Raw genomic sequence first — 25,349 nt, 5'->3', positions numbered from 1 at the left:
AAGCTGGAGCAAATCTGGCCCTCATCAAACCTTCAGAGAAGAGGGGCAGGCCAACATCTGCTGCTTCTGTATCTGCCTGTCACCTGCTGGCACATGGTACCTGTTGCTGGCTCCAGCAGTGGCTTCCACCATTGTCTTGGGTACCTGGCTCTGGTCCCTCTCCTCCATGCCAGGCTTGGGATATGGGCTTTTCTCTGTGGTCCCAGCTCTGCCTGGGATGGGGCAGGAGTTTGGAGAGCTGCTTTGATCCATGTGATGCCAGAGCAGACCAAACACCCTGGAATGTCCTGTCTCAGTGGCTGGTTTCCCTACCAGAGATGCTGCACTACATGACCCCAAGCCCCCATTATCACTTAACAATCTCATTGAGGCTGGAAATCTCAGCTGAGAGGGGTCTGGCATCCCACACTGCAGCTGTCCCAGCCCCAGGGGGACCACTGGGTCCTGCAGCACCACGAAGCACCAAAAATAGAGGTGAGTGGTGAAGGGCTGATGAGGCTAAAGGAGCAGAGCTGCTGCCCTCCACCCACACACTTGCACAGGCCAGTTCCTCTGGCTTTGGTGCTTCCTCTGAGCTGGCCTTTCCCAGGAGCTGCTGTAACCCCAGCGTGCTGTTCCTAAACAAAGTGTGCGGCTGTGGATGCTCCCTGGGGATGCACAGAGTGGGCTGACGTGTGCTTGCCGGGATGCTTTGGGCTCCCCAGGGCTCTCTCAGCATCCCCAAACAATGAATCCTGGCCTTTGCAGACTGGGAGGTTTTGTTTGCCAGATTCTTCCTGGTCTCAGGCTGGAGTGGGTATTGGGGCCATCTGTCTGCAAAGGACATAGGGGGAAATATGTCCCACTTCAGGCTCAGGATGCTCTGCCCTCAAGCATGGCCTGTGTCAGCTTTTCCACCCCCTGCTCATCCCAGGTAGCCCAGTGGGTTTCCCTCTCCCACTCTGCCTGGAGCAGTCACGTCCTTGGAGCAGGGACACTGCCAGGAAATAGCTCTGCTGAGCAATTCCCAGCAGCCCTTAGGTCCCCACACATGGACCCACCAGACACATCTTTTTGTCCTTTGGGAGAAGCCCTGACAAGGGCCATGTGCACAGCACGTCCCCTCTGCTGCCTGTCCCCCACACGAGCTGCTCTCCACTTGCTGGCTCCATTTCTGCACAGCAGCCTGGCTTGGCCTAGGGGGGTGACAGGGCCCCTGACACAGGGCCACCACCAGGTCTGGAGCTGGGGGAATCCATCCAAGCCAGGGCTGCATCTCTCCTGCTGCCAGGCACGGAGCTGGCACACCAGCCCCATGCCATGAGTGGCACACAGGGATAACCCGGCTGCTGCAGCCTGGCTCGCCTCACCCTGCACAGCTGCACAGAATAAACACCTCCCCTTTGGTTTTCCATAGATACAAAGAAAACATGGAGATAATGTGAGATAAGCAGCAAATCTCTTGGGCTGGTCCAGCCAGGGAATCATTCCCTGTGGCCATTGTGCAGGCATTTGCTAACTTGAGAGGAGGGGATGAGTCTGCCTTGCAAAAAAGGCAGACACACAGATTTCAGCAGTGTTGTCTATGGGGAGGGCTTTTTAATTCTTAGAAAGGAAAATTAAAGAATATTGGACAGTATCTTTTCAGGATAGCGATGCAGTTTTGCACTATTTCTTGTTTGGATCAGAGAGAAACAGAACGGTTAAGATTAAAAAAGATCTGTAAGATCATTGAGTCCAACCACCACTGCCATCTTCACCACTAGGCCATGTCCCCAAGTGCCACATCCAGACATTTTTGAACAGTTCCAGGGATGGTCATTCCACCACTTCCCTTTGCAGCCTGTTCCACCCTTAAGCATTCCCACGATGAAAATGGTGGCATGAACTGATGGATCAAAAGGCAGTTTTCATCCTGTCCCTTGTTGCACTGCTAAAACAAATTGAAAATAAAAATCCCCTCTGGACACATGATAATGTTCTGCCTACTGAAATTTTCTCAGAAACTTGATTTGAACTCGTTAAGGTGCTGGGAGGATTTAAAGCTGGTTCATCACCTGGATTCCATCCCCCCGGGGCAGTAGGGGTGTAGGACATCTGAGATGATGGCACAGCTGAGGAGATCACTCCTGCCACCTCTCCAGCTCTGTGCCCAACAGCCCCAGATCCCCAGCCAAACCCACCCTCTGCTGCAGCATCCCAGTTGCAGAAGACCTTTTATCCCCCTTTCCAAAACAGAAGAAGAGTTGCAAGGGTGAGTTGGTGGTCCCCAAGGGGCAGTGGCCATTCGGGGTCAGGGGCCAGGAGCTGCAGGGCCAGCACAGCCCAGCACAGGGAGGCATCTGGGGGAGCACACGGAGTCAGTTCAGAGCAGGCCTTCTTTAATAAAAACATGAGTCAGCTGCTGGCGTGGGCAGTGGATTTTCTAAACATCCCCTCATATCCTGAGAAAGGGAAAAAAAAAAAAAAAAAAGAAAACGGGAGGGGGGGGGGGGCTTGAGGGGAAAAAAGGAGAAAGAAAATAAAAGAAAAAGAAAACAGGGGAAAAGGGCAGAATTGAAAGCAGACACAGGGAGAGAGCAGCTCCTTCCCTGCGGTTTAAGGAGGCGATAGTCGGGCTGGTCCGGGCTCCTTTTGTTCCCTGTGAGCCGGGCCCTCGCCGCTCGCCCCATCGCAGCCCGCAGCACAACTCCCCTCTCCTGGCAGCTACTTTGGCTTCTCCTCATTTTAAATTATTTTTTTTTTCACCCATCACACTCGTCCGCCGGGCGTTAATCGCAAGTTGTGCTCCGCAAAGGGTCCCCACAGAGGGTGGAGGAAGTCGGAGGAGCTCCGCTCCTCATTGGCGAAGCAGCCTCCCCCCTTCTCCTCCTCCCGAGGTCTCTTTTATTTATACACGCACGCACACACGCGTGCACATCCCTCGGCCCCGGGCTTTGCTCCACACTCGGGTCCGAGCAGGCAGACCCCCCTCCCAGCCGGGCTGGGGGCTGCACAGGGCACTGCTGAGATGCACTAGAGGAGCAGAGCAGGGGCTTGGCTGCAGCCCAGCCTTGGCACAGCCTTGCCTCTCCTTTTGATTTTATTTTATTTTTTTTCCCCTCCTCCCTTCCACTTCATTTCTTTCTTTCCCTCTCTTTCGCCTTTAAGTGGAAAAGCCTTGCCAGCTGGGGCAGGCTGGGAGGGCAGGGAGAGCCTCAGCAGGCAGCACCAGAGAGTTCGGAGGAGGAGAGGGAGGAATTTCGGAGCCTTCCCTTGGGACGTGCGGCGCAGGCTCTCGGCTGGAGGGACCCTGCTCAAGGTAAGCTCTCGTGTCGCCCAGCCGGGGGCTGGCTCGCCCTCCTGCCCAGCTCTGCCTCTCCAGATGGGAAAGGTCGTGTTGGAGCCGGTACAGTCCTGAAGGAGCCTGTCCTCCTGTCCCTGAGCCAGCCCGGCTGCTCTGGAAGGGGCTTTGCCCCCTCCAGGGGGTTGGCAGCCCAAAACACCCACCAGGCTCTGGGGAGATGGTGTTTGGTGGGAAGCAGCTGAATTCTGTGGCATCCCATGGGAAGGAACATGGCATTAACTCTCACCGAGTCCATCCTGGATCGGGACAGCTGAGAGGAGCACGGGGATGCTGTGCCTGTAGGACAGGGAGCAGGGACCCCACTGCAGCAGGAGTAGGGCCCAGGTGATCTCTGCTTCTCCCTGGATCAGGGGCTTGCCCTGGCTCTGCAGGCTGGTGGGAGGGCTGGAGGGTGCATGGGGCAGGGCTGCTCACCATGCCAGCGAGCTAACCTTCAGAGGTGTGAGTGCAGAGCAGTGTCACCCCACTGCCAGCCTGTCCAGACACACCCATGGCCATCCCTAACTGCAGGCTGCTCCAAGGATCCTGTCACCTCTGTCTGAGCCATGGCAGGGCTCCTGTGCCTGTGGGCCATGGAGAGGGACATCTGCAAGCCCTGCCCAGGGTCTGTGCCTGGCAGCTGTGTACTGGAGAGGGCAGAGCTTGCTAAAACCCTACTCTGGGCAGCTACTCTGCTGTCCTGAAAGCACAAGAGCTGAGGGCCTCCAGCAGGGCAGAGCTGGTCTGCAGTGAGGCTCTGACAGCCCAGGGACAGGGGTGAGCATGACCTGCAGGGCTTTGGTGCTCACAGGTAGGCTCAGAGCATCCAGCTCCTGCACTCACCTGCCAGCTGGGAGTCATTCAAAACAGGATTTGTGGTGGAGAGGGATGTTGTGCTTCTCCATCCTGGTCCCAGAGCAAGTGGGGTTTATTCCAAAGCATGGGCAAATAGCTTAGAGTAGTTGGTCTGGTGTGCAAATGCTGTGCTGGCAGAGGCTTGGCATTCCCAAATCTTTTCAGAAGGTCTCCCACTGATGACAAGGATTAGCAATGTTGAGACCCAGTGCTTCCCAGGGGCCATTGAGGGGTGGCTGGGAGGTCATTTCCCCCTCAGCACCCTGCAGGACAAGATGCTTGTTCCTCCCATGCTCTTGGGAAAGGAGTGAGTTTCATGTGGCCACCGTGATCCAGTGTCAAGGACGTGGCTCTGCCTGGCAGAGGACACAGGCCAGGCTGGCTCGGAGGAGGAGCTGCCAGACAGCTGCCCTGGTTGGCAGTCCTGACATGAGGCTTGGAGTCACTCCTTGACAGGGATGTCACCCCAGCTTGGGTGTGCTCTGGCTGCTGTGGCAGCCACCAGCCCTGGGCAATGTCCCTGGGCCCAGGAAACACCCCTGAATCAATCAGTGCTTCAGGAGGGATCAGTGTTTTGGACAAGCACCAAATCACAGCAACCCAATTGCAGCATGCACAGGGCTCCTCTCTCTTCCTAAAGCTGCTGTCCCTTCCTCCAGCTCAGGAGCATGGAGGGAGAGCAGGCCAGGAGACAACAGCCACCCAACTCCCTGTCCCTGGATCACCTCCTCCATCCCTGCCCAGCACTGGGAGTGTGGGGTGCCCCTGGTCAGTGTGCAGCATGCATGGCCAGCTGCAGTACTGCAGTCTGGGAGAAGTTAGCCATGGCTCATTGTCCAGTCCTGGGCATTTCTTGTGGTGTGCTGCAGGGCTCTGGCCTGGGCTTGGTCCTGTGAATCCCTACATGAACCACCTGGGAGGTGGCTGAGCACACATCCTCACCCTGGGCTGGCACCAAGCTGGGAGGGCAGCTGGTGTGCATGGCAGTGTGGGAGGATCCCAGGAGCTCCAGCAGAGCCCAGAACCAACCAGAGTGGCTGCAGTGGACACAAACCAGACTGCAGCATGGTGCCAGGAAACCCAAGCTCTTCCTGAGGGATGTGCTGGAAGATGCATGGCTGGAGGCAGCTCAGAGAGGCAGGGTGGAGGGAGCAGCTCCTCCCCAGCACCAGGTGCTTTAGCAGGGATAGACATGGAGTGGATGGGCTCAGGGACAGCAGTGAGGATGATGAGAAGTCCAGAAGAAGCTGCAAAGGACTGGGAGAGGGGTTGATGTGGGTCGTTGGTCACTGGGTGTTGTGGGAAGGTGACACACAGTCTTCGTGCACAGGAAAAGTCATCACAGAGAGGAAAGAGCTTTTAGGGGAAATATCTGTAGGCTTAAAGGAGGAAGGCTGAGTTCCTTCAGCCTCACAAGTCTCAGAGCACACATCTGGCTGCGAAGACATGGGCACAGGACAATGACACCATGATCTCTTTCAGGCTCATTTTTGATGGGTCTGTGATAGGATTTCCAAGGCATTCAGAACAGCACTCAGGGAGGGGAGAGCGCTGAGCCTGTCTGCAGGAGCAGAGCAGGACAGGATTGTCTCAGTGAACACCAGAGGAAAGCTGGGAGTAAGAAATGCTCTCCAGCTGTGGGAGTGATGCCATGCAAAAAGAGACCACGGTGGCTGGATGTGGCTTTGGCCAAATGTCCATCTGCTGCCAGAGGCTCCAGGCAGGGACTTCTCTGCCTGGTCCTCAAGGTTCCTTTGGCCTCAGCATGTGATGGGAAGTGGGATGGGGTTGCAGTGCTGTCCACAGGCTCCAGCAAAGCGCCTTCCTGGGATGGAGTGGCAGAGGTCAGGAGCAGAGGGGCCATGCTGAGCCCCAGGGAGCCCAGGCACCGGCGCTGGCAGCTGGGGCTGCCTTTGACCCAGAGCTGGAAGGAGCTGGGGACCCTGCGGGCTTGGGCTTGGCTGGATCTGTCCTATCCCTGCAAGGGAGGATTGGAGCCGAACACTTCGTGGAGTTTGTTTGTTTGTACTTTAACCAAGGGAAAGAAATCCCCTGGAGAGGAGCTGCAGGGGGAGGGTACTGGCTGGGTATTGTTTCCTGAGGGGCTGGAGCAGCTCCAGGAGGCTCCTTCCGCTCCGCCAGGCAAATTGGACATAACGAGGCTTGGTTTAGGGGTCGTGTTCCCCCTCCTCCTCTCCCCCATTGCCTAATTAGGGTTCCCAAGCTAAGCTCACCTCTGTCCTGTTCTGCTGCCACTCAGACACCTCGTCCTGGAAGGGCAGCACCTTCCAGCACCACGGGGAGCACAGAGCAGCCCCAGCTGTGACAGGGACACACACTGGGGAGCACAGAGGGGTGCTGGCATGACTCATGTGTGGAGCAAGGGGGTCCCTTGGGCCCGTGGTCCCCCAGTGTGGTAACAGGAGCTGTGCAGTGATGTACTGCCCCTCACACCCTGCTTTGCCGGTGTCCCTGGGTGCACACCAGGCTGTGGCATACCCTGGGCTGTGTGTGCAACCTTCCCTGGCAATCACAACCTGCAGAACGAGAGGACCATGGTGTGTGGAGCCTATGCAGGGAGCTGGGAGCTCACAAAACTCCCACAGGGCAGCGCAGTGTGTGGTGTTTGTCCTGCACCCATGGAAGGACTCATCCTCTCCAGGCCATGCCTGCAGGGACACCTGCTTATCCATCCAGGAACTGATTAACACCCATCCTACTCTCCTCCTTGGGCTTAGGAAGAGCCAGTGAGTGATGGAGCTGGTGGGGAGCTGTGGGGTGCAGGAGCTGGAGCAGGAAGGGGTTGGAGAATGCAGGGATTTATCAGGGCACTGCACTGATTGCTAAACCCTGGAGATGCAGCAGGAAACAGATGGAGCACCTTCTCCCTGCTCTGGAAGGGGACTGGTTGGGCAGCACAGGGTGATGCTCCTGAGGCAGCTGGAGATGGCCAGTCCTGCTCCTCAGCCCCATCCTGCCAGGCCCTCTGCCTTCCCTCTTCCGGCCCAGCTACCATGTGAAAGAGGCTGTGACTGAAATCTTAATGCTACCAAGACCCAGCAATTGGCACCAATTAAATTGCTACATTCATGTTTGAATTGCTTTAACTGGCGAGACACACTGTCTTATTTATACAAAAAAATATGTTTGCTTGTGGGTTTGTCTGAACCAGTGCCAGCAGAAAATGCACCATTTCAAGGCCTGTGCTCTGCTAGCTCATTCTCCTCTTCCAAACTGGAAGTCACCTTGGTTTCAGCCTTTGCCAAGCAATGGTGGCAGAACAGAAACTCTGCTTTCCTCGGGGCTGGGCGCTGCAGGCACCACGAGAGGGGTCCCCTCCTCTCTGCCCACAGGCAGCTGCCAAGTTTCCTTCTCCAGCCTGGGAGCTGTTTGGGAGAATATGGTCTGATTCAGGAGCAGGACTCAGTGCCCATTTAAAAGCTGCACTCAGGGGGAGGGCAGGGGGTGCTGGCAGCTGCTGGTGCCAAGTCCTGCCTCAGCTTCTCCTCTGGAGGTTCTGTCAGGTTTTGGGGGTAGAGGCTGTTCGCAGAGCAGGGGAGCTGATTTCTGATTTGTGACTGAGAGGAGAAGTCATACATAACCCTGCAGGTTGGCAACAATGGCTTTTGCTGCCTGGGCAGAGCATGCAGGAGGAGATTATCCATCTCTGCAGTCCTGGTGCCAAGTGCCACCATCCTGATCTTCCTGCCCCACACGTGAGCCTGTGCAGGAGGGGGCAGGATCAGCTCAGCACCAGAAGTTGCATTTTGCTTCCTCTCAGAAATCCAGAACAAGGCAAGACAAAAATCGCTCTGAAAGCAGCCTCTGCTCTTCATACCCAGCACTGGCTGGCTCCATCCTTTCCCACCCTGGCCACAGTGCCAGGCTCCTCTGCAGTTCCTACAGACAGGCACAGGATGCCCTGACCACAGACATGGTGAGCACCTAATCCCAGCCACGAGAGCCTAAAACCCCAGAACAAAGCAATTTAGCTTGGGTCCCTTGGAGGCAGCTGGGAGGAGCTGATGCATCCACGGAGATTATCTCCTCCTCCTCCACAGATCTCAGGGAAATGCTCACAAGAGGATCAGGTTGCTCAGCCTTTGCTGGGGCGTGTGACTGGTAAAACCACAACACTGCCTGCTCCTGGGGCTTTGCAAAGCCCCTACATCCAGCTGGATCTTCGGATGGTTCTCTCCTCATCCTGCCTCCCTTGACCCTTCCCTCACAGCTTATTAGTGGTTAATTAGAGCCAGCTGGAACCTTTGGCTCCAGCCCTGGCCCCACCAGAGCAGCACCCTGGGTCGGTGGCTGTGAGCAGGTGATGGAGCTGCTGACTGGCTGGGACTGCTCTCCTCCCTGGGCAGACACCAGCAGAGAGCTCCCCTTGAATCACCATGGGAAGGCAGACAGGGCTTTCTGGCAGCCATGGAACAAGAGTGAGGAAAGCCCTGGGGATGCCAGGACAAGGGATGAGAAGCCAAGATAGTCCCTGATCTTGGTTCCACGTCCCCTGTTTCCCCCATTCTCTGCTCTGGTGGGGAGAAGCAGCAGGTAAGCAGCTGGACTCTGCTCAAGGCAAACAGCCCCCCTCCAGTCTGACATGCCCAGGAGCTGGGACCCATAAATGTGCCAGTTTGGGGGTGGAGGGATAGGAGAGCTGAGTCAGCCAGCCCCAAGGCTTTGCTGTCCAGTTGGAGGGCCAGGGGGAGGCAGGGAGATGTGTGGGTCCTGGCTTGGGCCCCTGCAGCAGTGTTCATAATTGACATTGCTCACATGCTTGTGAAGCAGCGTGGTGTGCTCTCCCAAAAATGTCTTTGCTGTCAGGGGTGATAGAGAAATTAGGGCACTGTCATGGATGGCCCTGGCTGGGCTGTGTTGGATATTTTAAGGCATCCTATTGGAAAAGAGCACTGGGAAGGGCTGAAATGCTCCCGTGGGGCACATCTGTACCTCCCTGGGGGGTCATTGCACTACAAGGGGTGACCCTGAGTCTGCACAGGGCTGCTTCCCCCACCCCAGAGCATCCCCAGATGTGCACAATGCCAGACTTAGGGCCGTGCTCCAAAACACTGCCCAGCCTCCAGCAGCACCCCAGAGCAGTGCCAGCCCCACCATGGCCCTGGCACACATTGTCTGCCCCAGGGAGACCGAGGTGGGCAGGATTTGAGCTGGGTGACAAGCAGGGGATGCAGCAAGGGACAGCTGGGCATTGCCTGGCACGTGGCAGGGGCACCCCCTCCCTCCTTCCCCAGGCCCAGGTGAAGCCTGGTCCTCACCCAGGGCTTTCCCACAGCCCAGGCCAGGCTTGCAGGCTCTGGGGAGCTGCCCACAGGGTCTGGCCTTTCCTCTGACAGCGGAAGCAGGGGAGCATGCGCAGCCAAAAGGGCCATGGATACCATCACTGGGGCTGGGGGATTATTTATAACACTGGCACCTCTCCAAACAGATGTTTCTTTTTATTCTGAACTTGCACTAAATGGGTCACTCGTTTCCTCTGTCTCCCATGGGCTTAAAACAGAGGGGGAAAGAGGAGGGGATATGGGTGAGAGTGCAGGGCTCGCCCTGGTCCCACATCCCTCTGTGCTGGCTCCTCACCGTGTTGTGGCGAGCCCGAGGCTGGAGATTTGCTGGGTTCTGTGGGTGGAAATTGTGGTCCCCCCTCGCTCAGAGAGGGAGGATGGCCATGGTCAGACAGGGCTGCGTGGGGCTCCCCACCCTGTTCCTCACGTGGCTGACCCCAGGGCAGCTGATTCACACTGCTGGGGCCCAATGTGGACTTGTCCTCCCCCCTGGCAGTCTCCCTCCCCTGCTTCAGGGTCACAGTCCTCATTTTCAGCTTTCTGTCAGATGCTGTCAAAGCCTGTGTCAGGGTGCCCTGGAGGAGGCTGGGTGTGCCCCCTCGTGTGCTGGCATCTGCTGCAGGACCCTCATGACCAACAGCCACGTTCTCCAGATGCCACTGAGGCTGGGGGCCAGAATCTGGGGTCCTGGGCAGGGTCTTTGGTCATGTCAGACCTGCTCCCTGATGCAGAGGTCAGCAGGAGAGCTGACCCCTCCTGTGGGCACAGTGTCCCTGGGCTCGTCCCTGGGCTCATCCCCAGGGGTGGCATCTGCCCACGCTTCTCCTGTCTCCTAGAGAGCTCAGTCCCTACCAAGGCTGTGCTTTAATCACATCTTCACAGCCAAGGAGCTCTCACAAAACCACTCAGAGGGTTTTGGCATTAATGACACTGCCTGTGCTCGCAAAACTTCACCTCTCCCAGCCTGAAACACGCCCAGATCCAGCACATTGCCAGCAGGTACCCGGGCTCTCAGCATCCCCCGGTCTCACAGGGTCTGGGGAAAGCTTTGGGGCCCCCTTGGTGCTGGCAGGTGGCCAGGTGAGGAGGGTTTTGCCCCCAGGTGTTCATCCTGGGGCAGGCATGGTCTGTGGGACGCAGGGACTCCCCAGCCCTACTGCTCCTCAGTCTGGTTTCAGATTTCCTACCTCTGTGTTTTATCAGCAGCCGTTTATGGGCCTGGGGATGACGAGCTCCCCATGTGTGTGCCCTGCCTAATTCTAGCCTTTTGCTGGGAAAAAGAAAAAGGGCTCAGTGATGATAATCTGGCCTGTGAGTAAACACGGTGTCATGGGAGCCGAGGGACCCCAGAGGAGAGATGTTGCAACTCCGGACAATTCCAGCCAAGGGAAAAAAAAAAACAACCAACAACCACTCAGTTTTATTTAGATTAAAGGGTGGGAAAGAAGCAGTTGCAGAGGCCAGAGGGAGGGTGGCAGAGGAAAACAGGACAAGCCAGGGAGTTTCACTGCCGGACAAGCAAGGTTTGGGTTTCAGGGGTCATCAGCCTCTGCCTGGGGAGCCTTTTGCCTTCAAAAAAGTGGGATGGTGTCCATGGTGTCCCCCCTCCTCCTGCCAGGAATGTCTTTGCTCCCTGGCTGTGAGTGGTATTGATCAGGGGATCCATAGAGGGAATTTTTTATTGCATATGGGCACCCATGATCTCACTTAATGACTCAGATGTGATTAGACAGAGAAGAAATAAAGTATATTTGACTTCCCACTAATTTGCACCAGATGTCCCTTGCCTGTTTGGCAGGACAGCGGGGCCATCCAGCATTGTGGGAGTGCCTGGAAGCACAGCCCTGCAAGAAAAGGGGCTAGAAATAGAAATCCAGAGGAAGGGAAAGGATTGGCAGCTGTGTGAGAGCTCCTTTCCAGTCAGACAAGATGCCCTCATGAGCAGGGCCAGCATCCAGCACCTCTGCCCAACACCACAGGAGCAGCAGTGAGGGCAAGGAGAGCATGGCCAGGGGGAAGAGCAACGTGGGCAATGGATGCAGGAATTGCCCCTGGAAATACAAACTAGAATTTGCTGAGGAGGGCAGTGCACCCTGATTTCCAGCAAACAGTGCATTCCCTTACTGGTGACTTAATGGTCTGTAGGGAGCAGAACCCCTGCCAAGGGGGCTCTCAGGGTGGCTGTGGCTGCTCTCCCACTCCCCAGCATGCTGAGCCATCCCTTTCCCTGTGCACCAGCTCTGCAGGCTGGTTCTCAGCTCTCACAGCTCTGGGAGTGCTTGTGGGACCACCCCCCCACCACACACACACACACACACACACACTGGTTCTGCACAGGGCACTGGCTGTGGAGAGGCAAGAACCATGGTCTAGGTGGGCTGGGAGGACATTCTTGGTGTTCCTAACCCCTCCTCTCCCATGGTTTATGATGTCTGCAGAGCTGGAATGGCCCTGTCCCACAGGATCTGTGCTTGGGGATGGGCAGTGCCATGCAGTGCCAGCAGTGGCTGGCAGTCTCCCAGGTGCTGCAACTGCAGAGGGAGCAACTGCAGAGGGAAGGGGGCTCAGAGTATGGCAGGGCACAGAGAGCAAAGTCAGAGGGAATTCTTGTCCTGTTACCCAAGAATAGTGAAGACTGAACCCACACAGCATATTTTGGGCATTAGCAAAGGCATTTTAGGCTTACTAGCATTCTTAAGCAAGAGAGAGGTCTGGAGTGGGGGAGCATTAATGAATCAGTGAGGTCTGGGGATGCTTGAGCTGCTTAGCAAGGCACTCTGAGGTGCAAGGAGTAGTAGGGGTGGCTCCCTAAATTCAGGCGGTACCATCCCCAGCAGAGGCTGGACACTGAAATCCTTGTATCCAAACTCCTGGGCGTTGCCCTGCTCCTGCTACAGAAATTCCTGTCCAAGTTCATCAGCCACAGAGGCATCAGCCCCCAGCCCTGAGCTGAGCAGGGGACTGTGAGAGGAGGCAGAGGAGAAAATTCAGCTGTCATCAGATCTGGGATGCAGGAGAAACGGGAGCAGGCTGCTCTGGAAAAGCTGGGCAGTCATGGGATGGGGAATCATGAGACTTGAATCCTGGTCCTGGCGTGGCCCTGGCCGTGGCCCTGCCTGTGCTGTCTGACCTCTGCTCTGGCCCCCTCACCTGTGTCCTGTCTGTGGGATCACAGGGCTCTGATGGCCTGTGGTCAGGCCCCTCAGTGCTGCTCTGGGATGTTGGGGTGACCCCTTTTATTCCATCCCCCAAAACCCTCTGCAAGAGCACAAGGCCAGAGACGCTCAAACAGCATTCCAGCGGTGCCTGACCTCAGCCAGCCCTGGGACACTCCTCTGCCAGCTGGGAAAGCCAGCAGCCCCAGGGCTGGCTCAGCTCTCCTCATCCCTGCTGCAAACCCCACTCTGCTCTGCCAGGCTGCTGTGATTACAGAGGGGAGATAAGGACAGGCAGTGTCTGTGTCACCAGGCAGGGACAGTTGCCTGTATCTGTGTCTTGTTTGGACTCCAAGCCCTCCCAGACGCTCTCAGTCCAGCAGTGCCCGGCTCTGGCCTCGCTGGGCGTAGTGTGGGGGGAGCAGGGACGTGCCAGTGTTGGGGACCAGCCTCCCCCACAGCACTTGGCCAAGCCCCAGCGTGGCCCCAGGAGCTGAGCCCTCCTGGAGCTGAGCCCCTGGGCAGCACAGCCACCCCAGAGGGATGTGGGGCTGCGTGTGCTGGGGGGCTGTGTCACCCAGCCAGTGCCGCCAGCCAGCCGACCTCCTGTCTCCTCTCCCAGCCAAATTCCTCCTTTAGAATAATAAACAGTGTGGCTCAAGAGAATGGCTCCTTTCCCTGCCTGGCTAGGACTGGTTTGCCTTCACATGGAGGAGCTGGAGAGGGGCAGAGGGAAGGTCTGTACCAGTGCTGGTGGGGAGGGAGCATGGGGATGGAGAGTTGGGACAGCACCTTGGTGGCTCTGCAGGGTGGGAAGCTGCAGGGCTGAGTGGAGGGTGCTGGACGTGGCATTGCTTCAGGAGCTCCCTGGCCTCCGTGATTGTGCCTGGATGGCTGAAGGCAAAGGATCCCATGGCTGGAAAATACTCAGGTCCTGGGGGAAGGATGTCCCTTGTGGGAAGGATGTGGGAGTGCGAGGGGTCTGTGGCATCCTGCTAACCCACGGGGTGAGACGAGATCACCCAAGGCAGCTGAGCATGGTGTAGGTGCCTGTGTTCGGGTCTGGGCGCCCGCTTTTGTGTCACTGAGTGGGATTGCTCCTCCTCGTCTGGCACTCTTAGTGGCACTCACAGTTCCTGCTAAGAACAAAAGCTGGGACTGGGGAGAGAAACAAGTGCTCTCAAAGCTGGCAGTGAGCTGGGTGCATTTGCATCCCTTGTGAGACGCCTGTGCTCACCCACATGTGCAAGCACACGTGTCCCCGTGCCAGGGAGGGACAGGCTCGTCCCTCTCCTCCCGCAGGACCGAGCTCAGCCAACTCTGAGCATGCCTCTCGCCCCGGCCGGAGCAGACAAACAAGGGAGAGGTCACCACTCTCTGCGAGACGTTGCCACCCTCCCACTCCGCTTGGGAAGCATCTCCAAGAGAAATGCCTTTCTGCAAAAGCAGCAGATTTATTAAAACCAGCTCTGAGCGCAGCGCAGGCGGCCAAGGGCGGCAGGCGGAGGCTGCGGGGCTCTGAGAGCTCGCTGCAGCAGCAGCCCTGCTAGTCCAGCCCCAGCCCCAGCAGCCCTGCTAACCCAGCCCCAGCCCCAGCAGCCCTGCTCGGCTCCCCGCTCCGGCAGGGAGCGTTTGCCCGTCAGTGACCCCGCAGAGATCGCTGCTGCAGGCCGGGAGCTGTCTGTGCGGGGAAGGGAAGCCGAGATCTCGGCTGCAGCAGGACAGTGACAGCCAGGGAGCTGCACAGGCCGATAAAAGCTGGGCATGAGCTCGGGAGGATCTTAGCCCCTTACAGGCAGGTATCTGGGGGCTGGGGTGGTGAATACAACCTGGCTTGGGCATGCAGGCAGGGAGGGGTCAAAGGAGAGGATCCCAGTTGTCCTTACAACCTTGAACATTGAATAATGGATGAATCACACACCTCTGCAAAGGAGAATGGGGAAAGGAAGGTGATTGTTCTCATGGCAGTGCCTTGGGGGGCAGAGATTAGATTGCCCGTCCTCTCTCCTGCAGCTTGGTGCTCCGAGGGTGGGTGCAGAGAGGTCACATTCATTTACAGCCTGAATTTCACCTCGGTCCTTTCATCCTGCCCACCCCCATCTCTTGCCCTAAGTGTTCTTATCCCCTCTGGCAAACGAAGAGAGAGAAAGAGTTACAGAGATTTTTTTGGGAGGAGGGAGACAGACGCTGCTGAATAAGCTGGAGACCTGGAAGGATTTGTGGTAGATCAGACTTCTGGTGAGCCAAAGCAAGAGAATAATAAAAACATCTGACAAGCGCACGTCATTTAAAAACCATTTCCTCCTTAACATCAAGCGGGCCGGGAGGCCGCTCCAGGGCAGAGCTCAGTGCGAGCCTGGGGCCGGCTCAGCAGGTCCAGGTTGCCACTCGCCCTCCTGGAGCCTGGCAAGAGCTCCCCAGAGCACTGCCAGCATCTCAGGGGGCTTCTCCAGGGGTCTGCCTTGGGAGGGGGCACGGGCTGAGCTGGGAGGTTCAGCTCCATGCAGGAACATCCCCGAGTTCCCCAGTGAAATCACCTCCCCAGGGCACAGAGAAAGTCTTTTCCCTTCCTCTTCCTTTTCCTCCTGTCGGTGTGTTCATTTTGCTTTTCAGAAATACTCCTTCCCACCCCTGCAGCACCTTGGGGAGGGGTACCTGTCACCCCAATACACAGGAGACAGACCCCTGCTTTAGGGATCTCTGGCCTCATCTCCTTTGGCTCCTGCTTTGCACCAGGGAGGGCTGAGAAAGCTCTGTAGAAAAGATTTCTCGAGAAATGATGATTAGAAGGATTTTAAATGAAGAAAAAAAAAAAAAAACAAAAACCTCACAGATATTCTGTTAAATTTATGTATTTAAAAGTTTAATACAAGAAACACATTTTTTGGTGAAGTTTCTTCAGGCTTGTTGTGGTTTAACCCCAGCCAGCAACCAAATGCCATGACAAGGCTTCTTTTATTTCATTGGAAGGAGCAAACAATGTGGGAGGGTTGGAGGGGGATCTGTTTTCTAGCAAGTTTTATCTCACTGTGACTGAGGGAAGAAAAACTAAGGAAAAAAGGCAAGTGGTAATGCAGAGGAAGGGAGGGAGGAAGGGAGGAAGGCAGGGCTCTGCCAAGGGGGAGAGGCATTTCCAGCTGAGATGAGCAAAAGTTGACACAACTGCTGGAGCCTCCAGCAAAATCCCTGTTTACCAGTGGGAATAGCCTTAGGAACTGCAGATCCAGCATGAGGGGGAAGCACCACTCCCCCAGGAGGGAAAGGCTGAAAACTGGAGAGATGGAAAGTTTCTGAGGTGGAGAAGTGAGGCCAGGGACCCCTGCCCAGGACAGCTGAGGGACCCCTCCTCTGCTGAGGGCTGTGCTCACATCACTTTGCTCCTGACAGGACTCAGACACCGAGCCCAGAGCCCAGCATGCCGTGCCCCACTCTGCAGACGTGTCTCTGGCTCCTCATCCTCACTGGTGAGTGCTGTGGCTGGCAGGGGTGTGTGACCCCTGGGGGCTCACCTCGGGGGGAGGGGGAGGAAAGGGGCAGTGCCATGGGGGAGCACTGGGGTGCACAGCATGCCCCAGGCACGTCTGCCCCTGCTCAGATCTGTGGGCTGACGCAGTCCCGTGGCAGGGTGGGTGTGAGGTGCCCTCCTGCTTCATGGTGGGAGGAGGAGACCTTAACACAGGCAGCAGGGCCAGGTGTGCTCAGACCTTCCTTAGCACACAGCTGAGAGCCCACGTTAGCAGGAGGAATTTGGTCAGATCCCAAATATCCAACAACCTCCCCAGCAAGGCACCAGGGCTCCTGGCTGCACCTGGGCTGTTCACAGCATTGCTGCAAGTCCCTGGAGCTGTCCCCAGCTGTCCTGCCCACCTGTGGGGACACCAGAGGGGAGCGCGTCACACCCCCATTGGGACATCTGGGCAAATGGTGAAGCAAGGAAGCTGGGAGAGACATGAGGAACCATTCAGGAAGACCTTGCCTGCTCTATTGCTTCCAAAGGATTTCCTGCAAGGTTTTGCTTTCATTCCTTTTTCACTTTTTTTGTAAACTGTCATTGTTTCAGCTTCATCTGTGTCCTGTCTGACACTGTCCGTGTGGGCAGGCAGACAGAAGAACAAGGAATTGCCTCCCTCCCATCCTCCTTGGGGGTTCTCCACCCACTATTGCCACAGACAGCATGGGCTGCATCGAACCCTGCTGAATCCTGTGATGTGTGATTTGCTCTCCAGGAGCAGGGAATGAAGGGTGACCCACCACGGTCTGGACTGGCAGGACATTTTTGAGGGGACTGTGGGTTTCTCAGTGGTGATTACACTAGGGAAGGCAAACCCAGGAGAGTTATTTTTCAGTGTAAAGGCTGACACTGCAAAGCAAACCCATTGCCATGAGATGTGCTTCTCTGTGGATTTCAGAGGAATCCAGCTTGGTCTCCTGTCGCCCCTCTCTCAGGTCTGCTGGAGGTGACGTCTGGGAGCAGCGGGCTGCACATCGAACCCAGGGACACTGAGCTTGTCCTCAGCCTCCACAGCACCTTCTCCCTCCTGTGCTATGGGGACAGAGAGCTGGTCTGGGAACGGGAGGGGCAGCCCCTCACTGCCTCGCTGGAGCGCAGGGACGGTGTCTTTGTCAGCAATCTCACCCTCAGGAACGTGACAGGCCATCACACTGGGGAGTACACGTGCACCTACAGCCCTGAGCAGGCTCCAGAGCCAGCAGAGAGGAGAGCCCTCTACATCTACGTTCCAGGTAGGGGACAGCATGTCTGTCCTTGCCTCTGGGTTTCCATGGGGTTTGGCAACCAGGAAAAAAAAGGGCTTTGACTTATCATTCTGTCTCCAAGCACCTGGAATCCCCAGATCCCTTCTCCAATTGCAGGAGAGCCCTCATGGTAGGTCTCTCTGGCTGTGGCATGTCTCTGGTGTGCCAGCTCTTGGAGAGTGTGGTGTGCTGGGACAAGTGGTGGGGGAGCAGTGGTGCTCGGTGGTGCTGGGTCTCTCTCACCCTCCCAGGAGACATTTGACAAGCACAAAACATGCAGCTCTACTTTCCCCAGGGAAGGATGGGAAGCATCCCACTAGCATGGAGTCAGGACCCAGGCAGAGGACTCCTGGAGGAGCACAAAGCAGCCCTGGTTAAGCTTCCAAGCAGCGTTCTCTAACCAGTGTTCCCTCTCTCCCACAGATCCCTCCCTGGTTTTCCTTCCTGCAGTCACCTCTGAAGAGGTCTTCATCTTCATCACGGGCTACACAGAGGCTGTCATCCCATGCCGTGTGACCAACCCACAGATGCAGGTCACCCTCTATGAGAAGAAGGTGGAGAACCCCATCCCAGCTACATATGACCCACAACAGGGATTTAAAGGCTTCTTTGAGGATAAAACCTATTTCTGCCGGACATTTGTGGAAGACCAGGAGGTGGATTCAGACACTTTCTATGTCTACAGGATCCAGGGTGAGCTGACATTGTCTTAGCACACCTGTGCACCTGCTGTGGCTGTTTCTTCAGGCCAGTGTTAGGAGACACCCAAGCTCTCTCCCTGTCTCCTCAGTGATGATGAGTTTGAAGGCTGTATTTAGTTCTGTCTCTATTAGAGAATGGGTTTTGCCTACAAGTCAGCTCCATCCCTCAGGGAAGACAGTTTCCAGTGGACCAGTCCACCCAGGGTAAATGGACTGGGTGCCCACTTATGTGGTATTCACATGCCCTCTGAATGGAGAGAAGTAGAGAAAGAATGATCAAAACAATTTTTATCTCATTTGCTGCTCCTGTGTTTTTGAACATGTGGAATGTGTTGGAAGATTGTTTACCCAAGGTGATCGCTTGATTGGACTCTGGTGATGGTGTTTTGATTAATTGACCAATTGGATCCCTGTGTGGGTGTCGGGACTGTTGGCTGACAGTCACGAGTGTTCAGTAGTAGTTAGAAGTCAGAAGTAAGTATGGTGTAGTACAGTTACAGGATAGTATAATGTAATATAATATATTTTTAATAAAGCGAGTGTTCAGTATTAAAAAGCCATGGAGTCAGTTGCTAGTCATTTCCTTTGTCGGGGGTCCTGCTTTTGCTATACACTTACCCCTCCATAATTCTTTCCTCTCTTCCACCTCTCCCACAGTGTCATCTGTGAACGTGTCCATCAGTGCAGTGCAGACCATGGTGCGCCAGGGAGAAAACGTCACCGTCATGTGCACTGTGAGCGGCAACGAGCTGGTCAACTTCAACTGGGATTATCCCCGCAAGCAGGTGAGTGCTCCACAGCCACAGGCTCTGGGCAGCAGCTCCAGCTTTCACACAGATGTGCCATGGCAATCACTCATCGATATCCCATGGCAGAAGTTATGGGATGCTGCTGCTGCCACACAGGGAGGTTTGATGGGGATATGCCTGGATTAAGACTGTCTGTCTCAGGGGTCTCTGACTGGTGTGTGTTCCCTGTCCTGTGGCAGCCAGACTGCGGTCCTCTACTGCTTTCTCCCCCCTCACTGTGAGCCCAGAGGCAGAACGTGGTTTTGGCTCCTCATACCACATCTCTTGTCCCCATTTTGCAGGCAGGGAAGGCTGTGGAGCCAGTGACTGACTTCCTGCCTGGATCCACTCATGAGATCCGCTCCATCCTCATCATCCAGAATGCAGAGCTGGAGGACAGTGGGACCTATGTCTGCAACGTCTCTGAGGGCTACCATGAGAAGACGGACAGGAAGGACATCACTGTCCAAGTGATCGGTGCGTCGCTGCCCACGCGCCCAGAGCCACCAAACCGTGTGGGCGTCCAGGCAGGATGTCCCAGAGTGACCCCCCTCCTCTCTCACAGCCTCCAGCTTTCTCCCCTCCTCACTTCTGCGCTAAGTAACCATGACAACGAGCCAAAGCTCACCCCATGTCACCCCTGCCCACTTCTTGGCTCCAAAACATCCCAAATTTCCCTTCATGGCTTTTGTGATCCTTTCAGACTCTTGAGGGTATTGGTAAGAGCTCCTCTGCACTGTGCAGTACCAAGGTGATGTTGAGATGTGTTGTCTTCCATCTGCATCTGACCTTCTTTCATGTAGTTTGATGGAAACTGCCCCATCTCCATTATCTCCACAAGATAACAGCCACATGCTTCTGCCCTCTGTGCTCTTCTGCTCCAGTGTGGCTCTGCATCCACACTTCCCTCAGGCTCAAGCCTGAGGTCTTGAGGGATGGATCTGGAGCTGCCCCGCCACTTCTGGGTGTTCAGAGAGTTTTTTTCCAGATCCATGTTTATCCAAAGGGCCAGCCAGGAGGTTATTCCCCTTTCTGACCACCCTTTTCCTCTTGCCTCAGAGCGTGGCTTTGTGCACTTCCACACTCACCTGCCCAGCACGGTGTATGCTGAGGTCCACAAGAGCCACACCATCCAGGTGGAAGTGGAGGCTTATCCCCAACCCAGCATTGTGTGGCTGAAGAACAACAAGACATTGACCATGGAGAGCAGCAGCGAGTTCACCATCACCAGCAGGAACCTGTCAGAAACCAGGTACGAGCCCATCGTTCCTCCCCAGGGTGCAGAGAGGGGGCAATCCACAAAGGCATCTCCAAATTGCTGGTTGGGCACAGTTGGTGATTGAGTGGCTTTCTGTGAGTGGATTTTGAGCACTCCTCAGGTGGGTGGGAGCTGATTGTCCACAAGCATTACCAGTCCCTGGGTACCTTCCCACAGCCATCACTCTGGGACTGTGTCTCCCCAGGTACCAGACAGCTCTGGTGCTAGTGCGGGTGAAGCAGGAAGAAGGAGGATTTTACACCATTCGGGCTTCCAATGAGGACGATGAGCAGGAGATCTCCTTCCATCTGCAGATAAATGGTGAGGATGGGCATGCACACAAATGGCTGAGGAGAGCGGGAGCAGCCTCAAGGGATGGCGCCATCCTTTGCTGCAGAACCCTCAGAATGAAGCCCTTACTCCTGTGGCTGCAGCCCCAGAGTGGTCCTGCTTAAAGAAAGAGCATTCAAGCAACAAAAACGCTTGGGTGAAATATATCACACTTGGCCTCAGAGCAAGGGGGACAGGGGGGCAGCACAGACACCCCAGCTTGGCCCAAGGTAGTAGATGTGGAGATGACTGTACAGCTGTGATGTCCTGGGCTTTCCCCCATGCTCATCCTGCTCTCCAGTCAGGCTCTGTGGAGGCAGATCTCCTCCATAACCCCTCCAAACCTTACTCTTTTTGCTGTTCCCTTTCAAAAATAAAACACAATGGACATGATGAGTCTTACCTCATCCCTAGGTTATGGCAGGGATACAGTAGACTCACATTCCCCAGAGGAATCATGTTCCCCTTCCATCCTGCAGTCAGAAAGGAAAATTAATTCCCATTACTGTCTTTTGGTTTCAGTGCCAGCTAAAGTTGTGGACCTCAAGGAGAACAGCAGTGCCAGCAGTGGCGAGCAGACTGTAACATGCTCTGCTGAAGGCATGCCCCAGCCAGAGATCAGCTGGTCTACTTGCAGCGACATCAAATGGTGAGTGCAGGGATGGAGGCCATGAGAACAGCCACGCTTTCATTTATTAGAATAACAGGCTGTTATTTGATTGCATTCTGCTGGCACACTCACCTGGGCAGCCCGTGGTGGTCCCTGCTGCCTCTCAGGTGCCTTTGTCCTCTCTGGCCCAGGTGCAGCACCAAGGGCCAGCCCACGCGGCTGCTGGGGAACGAGTCGGCCGAGATCGGCGTGCAGACCAACGCCTCGTACCTGGCGGGGCGGCAGCTCTACCGCGTCAACAGCACCCTGCAGCTGCACAGGGTGCACGAGCCCCTGCTCCTCAGGTGCACCGTGCACAACTTCCTGGGCACCAGCTCCCAGGACATCACTCTGGTGCCACACGGTGAGGGCTGAGACAAGTTTTGAGACAGTGGTGGGGAGATAGACCTTTCTGTGTCGCCAGCCTGGAAACCTGGGTACTTCTGCCCCAAATGAAGCTTCCTTTGGCTTGAACAGAAAAGATTGTTCTAGTTGGAGTGTGGAGCCCTTATGTCCAAAGGCCATGGATATGCTCTTCGCACTACTGGCAGGGTCATCTCTCCAGGGAGGCAGGAGTGCCTGAGCAGGTCCCTGGTGTCTTGTTGTTAGCCCACAGGTCACTAGATGGTGCCACGGACTTGAACATCCTAAATATGAGGAAGGATGGTCTCAGCCCAGGCCCATGGCTGATAGCTCTCTCCCAAGCAAAATACCCCCTCTAGATATTTTCACCCTCCTGTGGCCAAACCTCTCCTGAGGCAGAAGCCAGTAACAACCCATCATCCCTGGGGTGCTGCAGGTGTGCCCAGGAGGAGACTGTCCCCACCCAGAGAACAGCTCAGTGTCAATGTCTGGGGGAGGAGTGTGTGGGGACCTCTGCACTGCTCTCACCTCCTTTCCCTGGGTGCTCAGGCCATGCAGGGGTGGAGGAGGCTGACTGCTATCCCCATTATCTTTGTAGCCTTGCCGTTCAAGGTGGTCATCATTTCTGTCATCCTGGCCTTGCTGGTCCTCACTGTGATCTCCCTGATCATCCTGATTGTGTTGTGGCAGAAGGTAAGAGAGGAGAGTGTTCCCAGGATGACACAGTGGTACCCCAGGGTTAGGGTGGCTGGTCCTGATGATGTCCCAGCTGCACCAAAATCCATGGGCCTCCATCAGTTCCTGTGTGCCCCTGGCATCTCTGGGGTAGATGGGGAATGAGACAATGGCCTTAGGGACCAAAGGCTCCCTAACAAAGTCCAGACACATCCCCCACACCCTCTCTGACTCCCAGCCTCTCAGATGTCTCTTTTGCCTCTGCTCCCTTTTCCAGAAACCTCGTTATGAAATCCGCTGGAAGGTGATTGAGTCAGTCAGCTCTGATGGGCACGAGTACATCTATGTGGATCCCATGCAGCTCCCTTACGACTCCACCTGGGAGGTGCCCAGGGACAAGCTGGTGTTAGGTAAAGGCTCTGCAGTCCCACTGATGGATTCCTGAAGTCCTGGCTGTCTGGGGGTGATAATCCAAAAGAGACCAACCCAGAATCCAAGAGATCTCTGGAGATACTATATGGTCCTGGAACAGGGGAATCATCTAGAACCACGGTGGGAGGCCAGCCGCCCCCTTTGGCATTAAGCACCACTTATTCCTGGCTATTCCACCTTGTAGCTGGCAGTTCTGGAAACCAGCCCCAACCCCAAACACCATAGCTCATGGCCTTGTCCATGCCCACCAAGATGACTGCAGCAATGCTGGTGTGGTTTCAGACAAGCAGCTGTACTTTCCAGGCTCCTCTCCTCCCCTCTCCTGGAGAGCAGTGCCAACCTTTCCTCCTGGCTGTTTCCTTGCAGGACGCACTCTCGGCTCCGGTGCCTTCGGTCGTGTGGTGGAGGCAACAGCCCACGGCCTGAGCCACTCACGGTCCACCATGAAAGTGGCAGTCAAAATGCTCAAGTGTGAGTTCTCCCCCTTTCCCCATCCCAAAGCTACCAGACCGATCAGTGCCGCACTCTGCCCTCCTTGCCCTGCTGCTCACGCTGGCTCTCCCCAACAGCCACAGCCCGCAGCAGTGAGAAGCAAGCCCTCATGTCCGAGCTGAAGATCATGAGCCACCTGGGACCTCACCTCAACATCGTCAACTTGCTGGGGGCCTGCACCAAAGGAGGTAGATGAGCCCTGAGCACCCTGTCTCTACTTCCCTGGGCTGTGCTTAGGAGGACAACTGTCCTTAGATAGAGTAATTCCTGTTTTCTGGTTCCAAATGATTCAACCTTCTCCTAAGAAAGCCGTGTGGGACTCTGAACACCTTTCTTCCAACCTGATTGAAACTGGGAAGGCCCAGTTAGCCCCCATCTCCCTCCACAAACACAAATTTCAAATGCCAAAAAATGCTGAGTACCAGAAAGGTGGCTTTTCCCTTTGGCCCTGCCTAAACATCCTGTCTGGTAATATCCTTGTGCAGTGAAATCCACGGCCACGGTGGCCAAGGCAGGGCTGATGCAGGTGTTGTGTCCCACCAGGACCCATCTACATCATCACCGAGTACTGCCGCTACGGGGACCTGGTGGATTACCTGCACCGCAACAAGCACACCTTCCTGCAGGCCTGCGGGGACAAGGCACGGCGAGAGGCGGAGCTCTACGGGAACACCCCCAAGGAGGAACACGTGCACAGGTACCGGGAAAGCCGCTCTCTCCTCCTCCCTGCTGCCTGCCCCCTCCTAGTCCCATCAGGGAGGGAGGCTGGTACTCTCAGAAAGGATCCTGCATTTCTCCAGAGCAGTGAAATAAACGCTGGCCCAGCACTGGGACGCAGCTGGCTCCTCTGTTACCTTGTTAGACCAGCCCATGTGCCGACCAGTGACCCCCAAGCAGCTCCTGACAGCGAGGAGTTAGCAAACTGGAGCCTGAGTTTGCTAGCACACATGCCAGCTGGGAATATTTCCTGGCATCATTAACTTTATTTGCATAACCATAGCCATGCACTGAGTACAGAGACACAGGGTTTTCCAGCATGTCTTAACCACTGGAGATCTCAGCTCTGCATTTCCAGGGCAGGTTGAGTTGCTACTGAGCCTAAGGGAGAAGTGTTACAAGGAGGGCAATTGCACAAGAGGTGTCACAAGGAAAGGGAAATGGTCCTTTATCTGGTTGCCAGCTGTAAGGGATGCAGACACACGGCAGCACAGAGAAATGTTCCCCTGGGAAGTTAGAAAGCAGCATTTCCTTCCAACAGGCCAAAACAATAGCAAAATAGAGCAGTGTTACAGCTCCCCCCTGCCCTTTCTGCCTGAAGGCAGCTGAGCTCTTCCTAAGCACTATGCCATTTGCAGACTTCATCCATGATGCAGGGCTTCTTTGCCAGCTGTGTGGGACATTTCTGTGCTGGGGATGAGGGTTTGGGAATTTCAGACTCACAGATCATTGCCCCCAGCTCTCATGTCCCCTCCTCTCCTCTGGACCTGAGCAGCCTCTTTGCTTCCCCCCACAGCCACCTCTCCATGTCTGTCGAGAGTGACGGGGGATACATGGACATGAGCAAGGATGACTCCCTGGACTATGTGCCCATGTCTGACATGAAGGGTGAAGTCAAGTATGCTGACATCGAGTCCTCTAACTATGGCACCCCCTATGAGCTGGACAGCTACTCCCCCTCAGGTAACAGCCTGGCCACAGCAGGAGGAGAGGTGCTTGTGCTTTGGGCGCTGGATGCCTTTGCTTGCTAAGGTCACTTCTGGGACTTGTCCAGAAGCAGTGCTAGATGTCCTCACAATGAGAGCTCCCAGCTGTTGTTTCTGGAGGCAGAGCATTCCCCAGTGTGTCCTTCCACTACTGGGAGGCTCACCAGTGTGCTGGGTAACACCAACATCCATCTCTGCTTGCCCTCCAGCTCCTGAAAGGACCGACCGGGTGACGCTGATAAATGAGTCTCCACTCCTCAGCTACATGGACTTGGTGGGCTTCAGCTTCCAGGTGGCCAATGGGATGGAGTTCCTGGCTTCCAAAAATGTATGTATGCTGGCTGGTCTGTAGTGGTGGTGGCCAGCAGTGTGTTTTCTGCCATGTCCTGTGGTCAGCTTCCTCCCACTGTCCCTCTGTCTGTGCCAAACTCCTTGTGGGATAAGTGGCTGTGCAATTGAAGAGCTGCTGACCACTTCCCTTTGGAAACACAGTCCTGGAGATCAGCATGACTGTATTGGCATGTGACAGCTAACTGGCTCACACTGAGCTTCAGACCTCAAATTCCCTGACTCTGTGCTCCTCCTG

General features: G+C 55.8%; 1 protein-coding gene across 1 annotated transcript in view; it reads left to right on the top strand.

Moving 5' to 3' along the window:
* Positions 1–2,923: 2,923 nt before the first annotated feature.
* PDGFRB (platelet derived growth factor receptor beta) overlaps positions 2,924–25,349 on the top strand; it is a 31,634-nt gene continuing 9,208 nt past the window's right edge. The window contains exons 1-17 of the mRNA XM_084216101.1: positions 2,924–3,280; positions 16,005–16,081; positions 17,064–17,360; positions 17,796–18,065; positions 18,731–18,858; positions 19,164–19,338; positions 19,921–20,113; positions 20,325–20,440; positions 20,972–21,098; positions 21,251–21,462; positions 22,060–22,154; positions 22,414–22,546; positions 22,935–23,039; positions 23,138–23,248; positions 23,604–23,757; positions 24,574–24,740; positions 24,973–25,091. Coding sequence (XP_084072227.1) covers positions 16,033–16,081; positions 17,064–17,360; positions 17,796–18,065; positions 18,731–18,858; positions 19,164–19,338; positions 19,921–20,113; positions 20,325–20,440; positions 20,972–21,098; positions 21,251–21,462; positions 22,060–22,154; positions 22,414–22,546; positions 22,935–23,039; positions 23,138–23,248; positions 23,604–23,757; positions 24,574–24,740; positions 24,973–25,091 — 2,451 coding nt within the window. The 5' untranslated portion in view covers positions 2,924–3,280; positions 16,005–16,032. The remainder of the gene's footprint in view (positions 3,281–16,004; positions 16,082–17,063; positions 17,361–17,795; positions 18,066–18,730; positions 18,859–19,163; positions 19,339–19,920; positions 20,114–20,324; positions 20,441–20,971; positions 21,099–21,250; positions 21,463–22,059; positions 22,155–22,413; positions 22,547–22,934; positions 23,040–23,137; positions 23,249–23,603; positions 23,758–24,573; positions 24,741–24,972; positions 25,092–25,349) is intronic.

Source organism: Fringilla coelebs, assembly GCF_963513975.1.
Source record: "Fringilla coelebs genome assembly, chromosome: 15".
Taxonomy (NCBI): Eukaryota; Metazoa; Chordata; class Aves; order Passeriformes; family Fringillidae; genus Fringilla; species Fringilla coelebs.
This window is presented reverse-complemented; position numbering and strand designations above follow the sequence as displayed.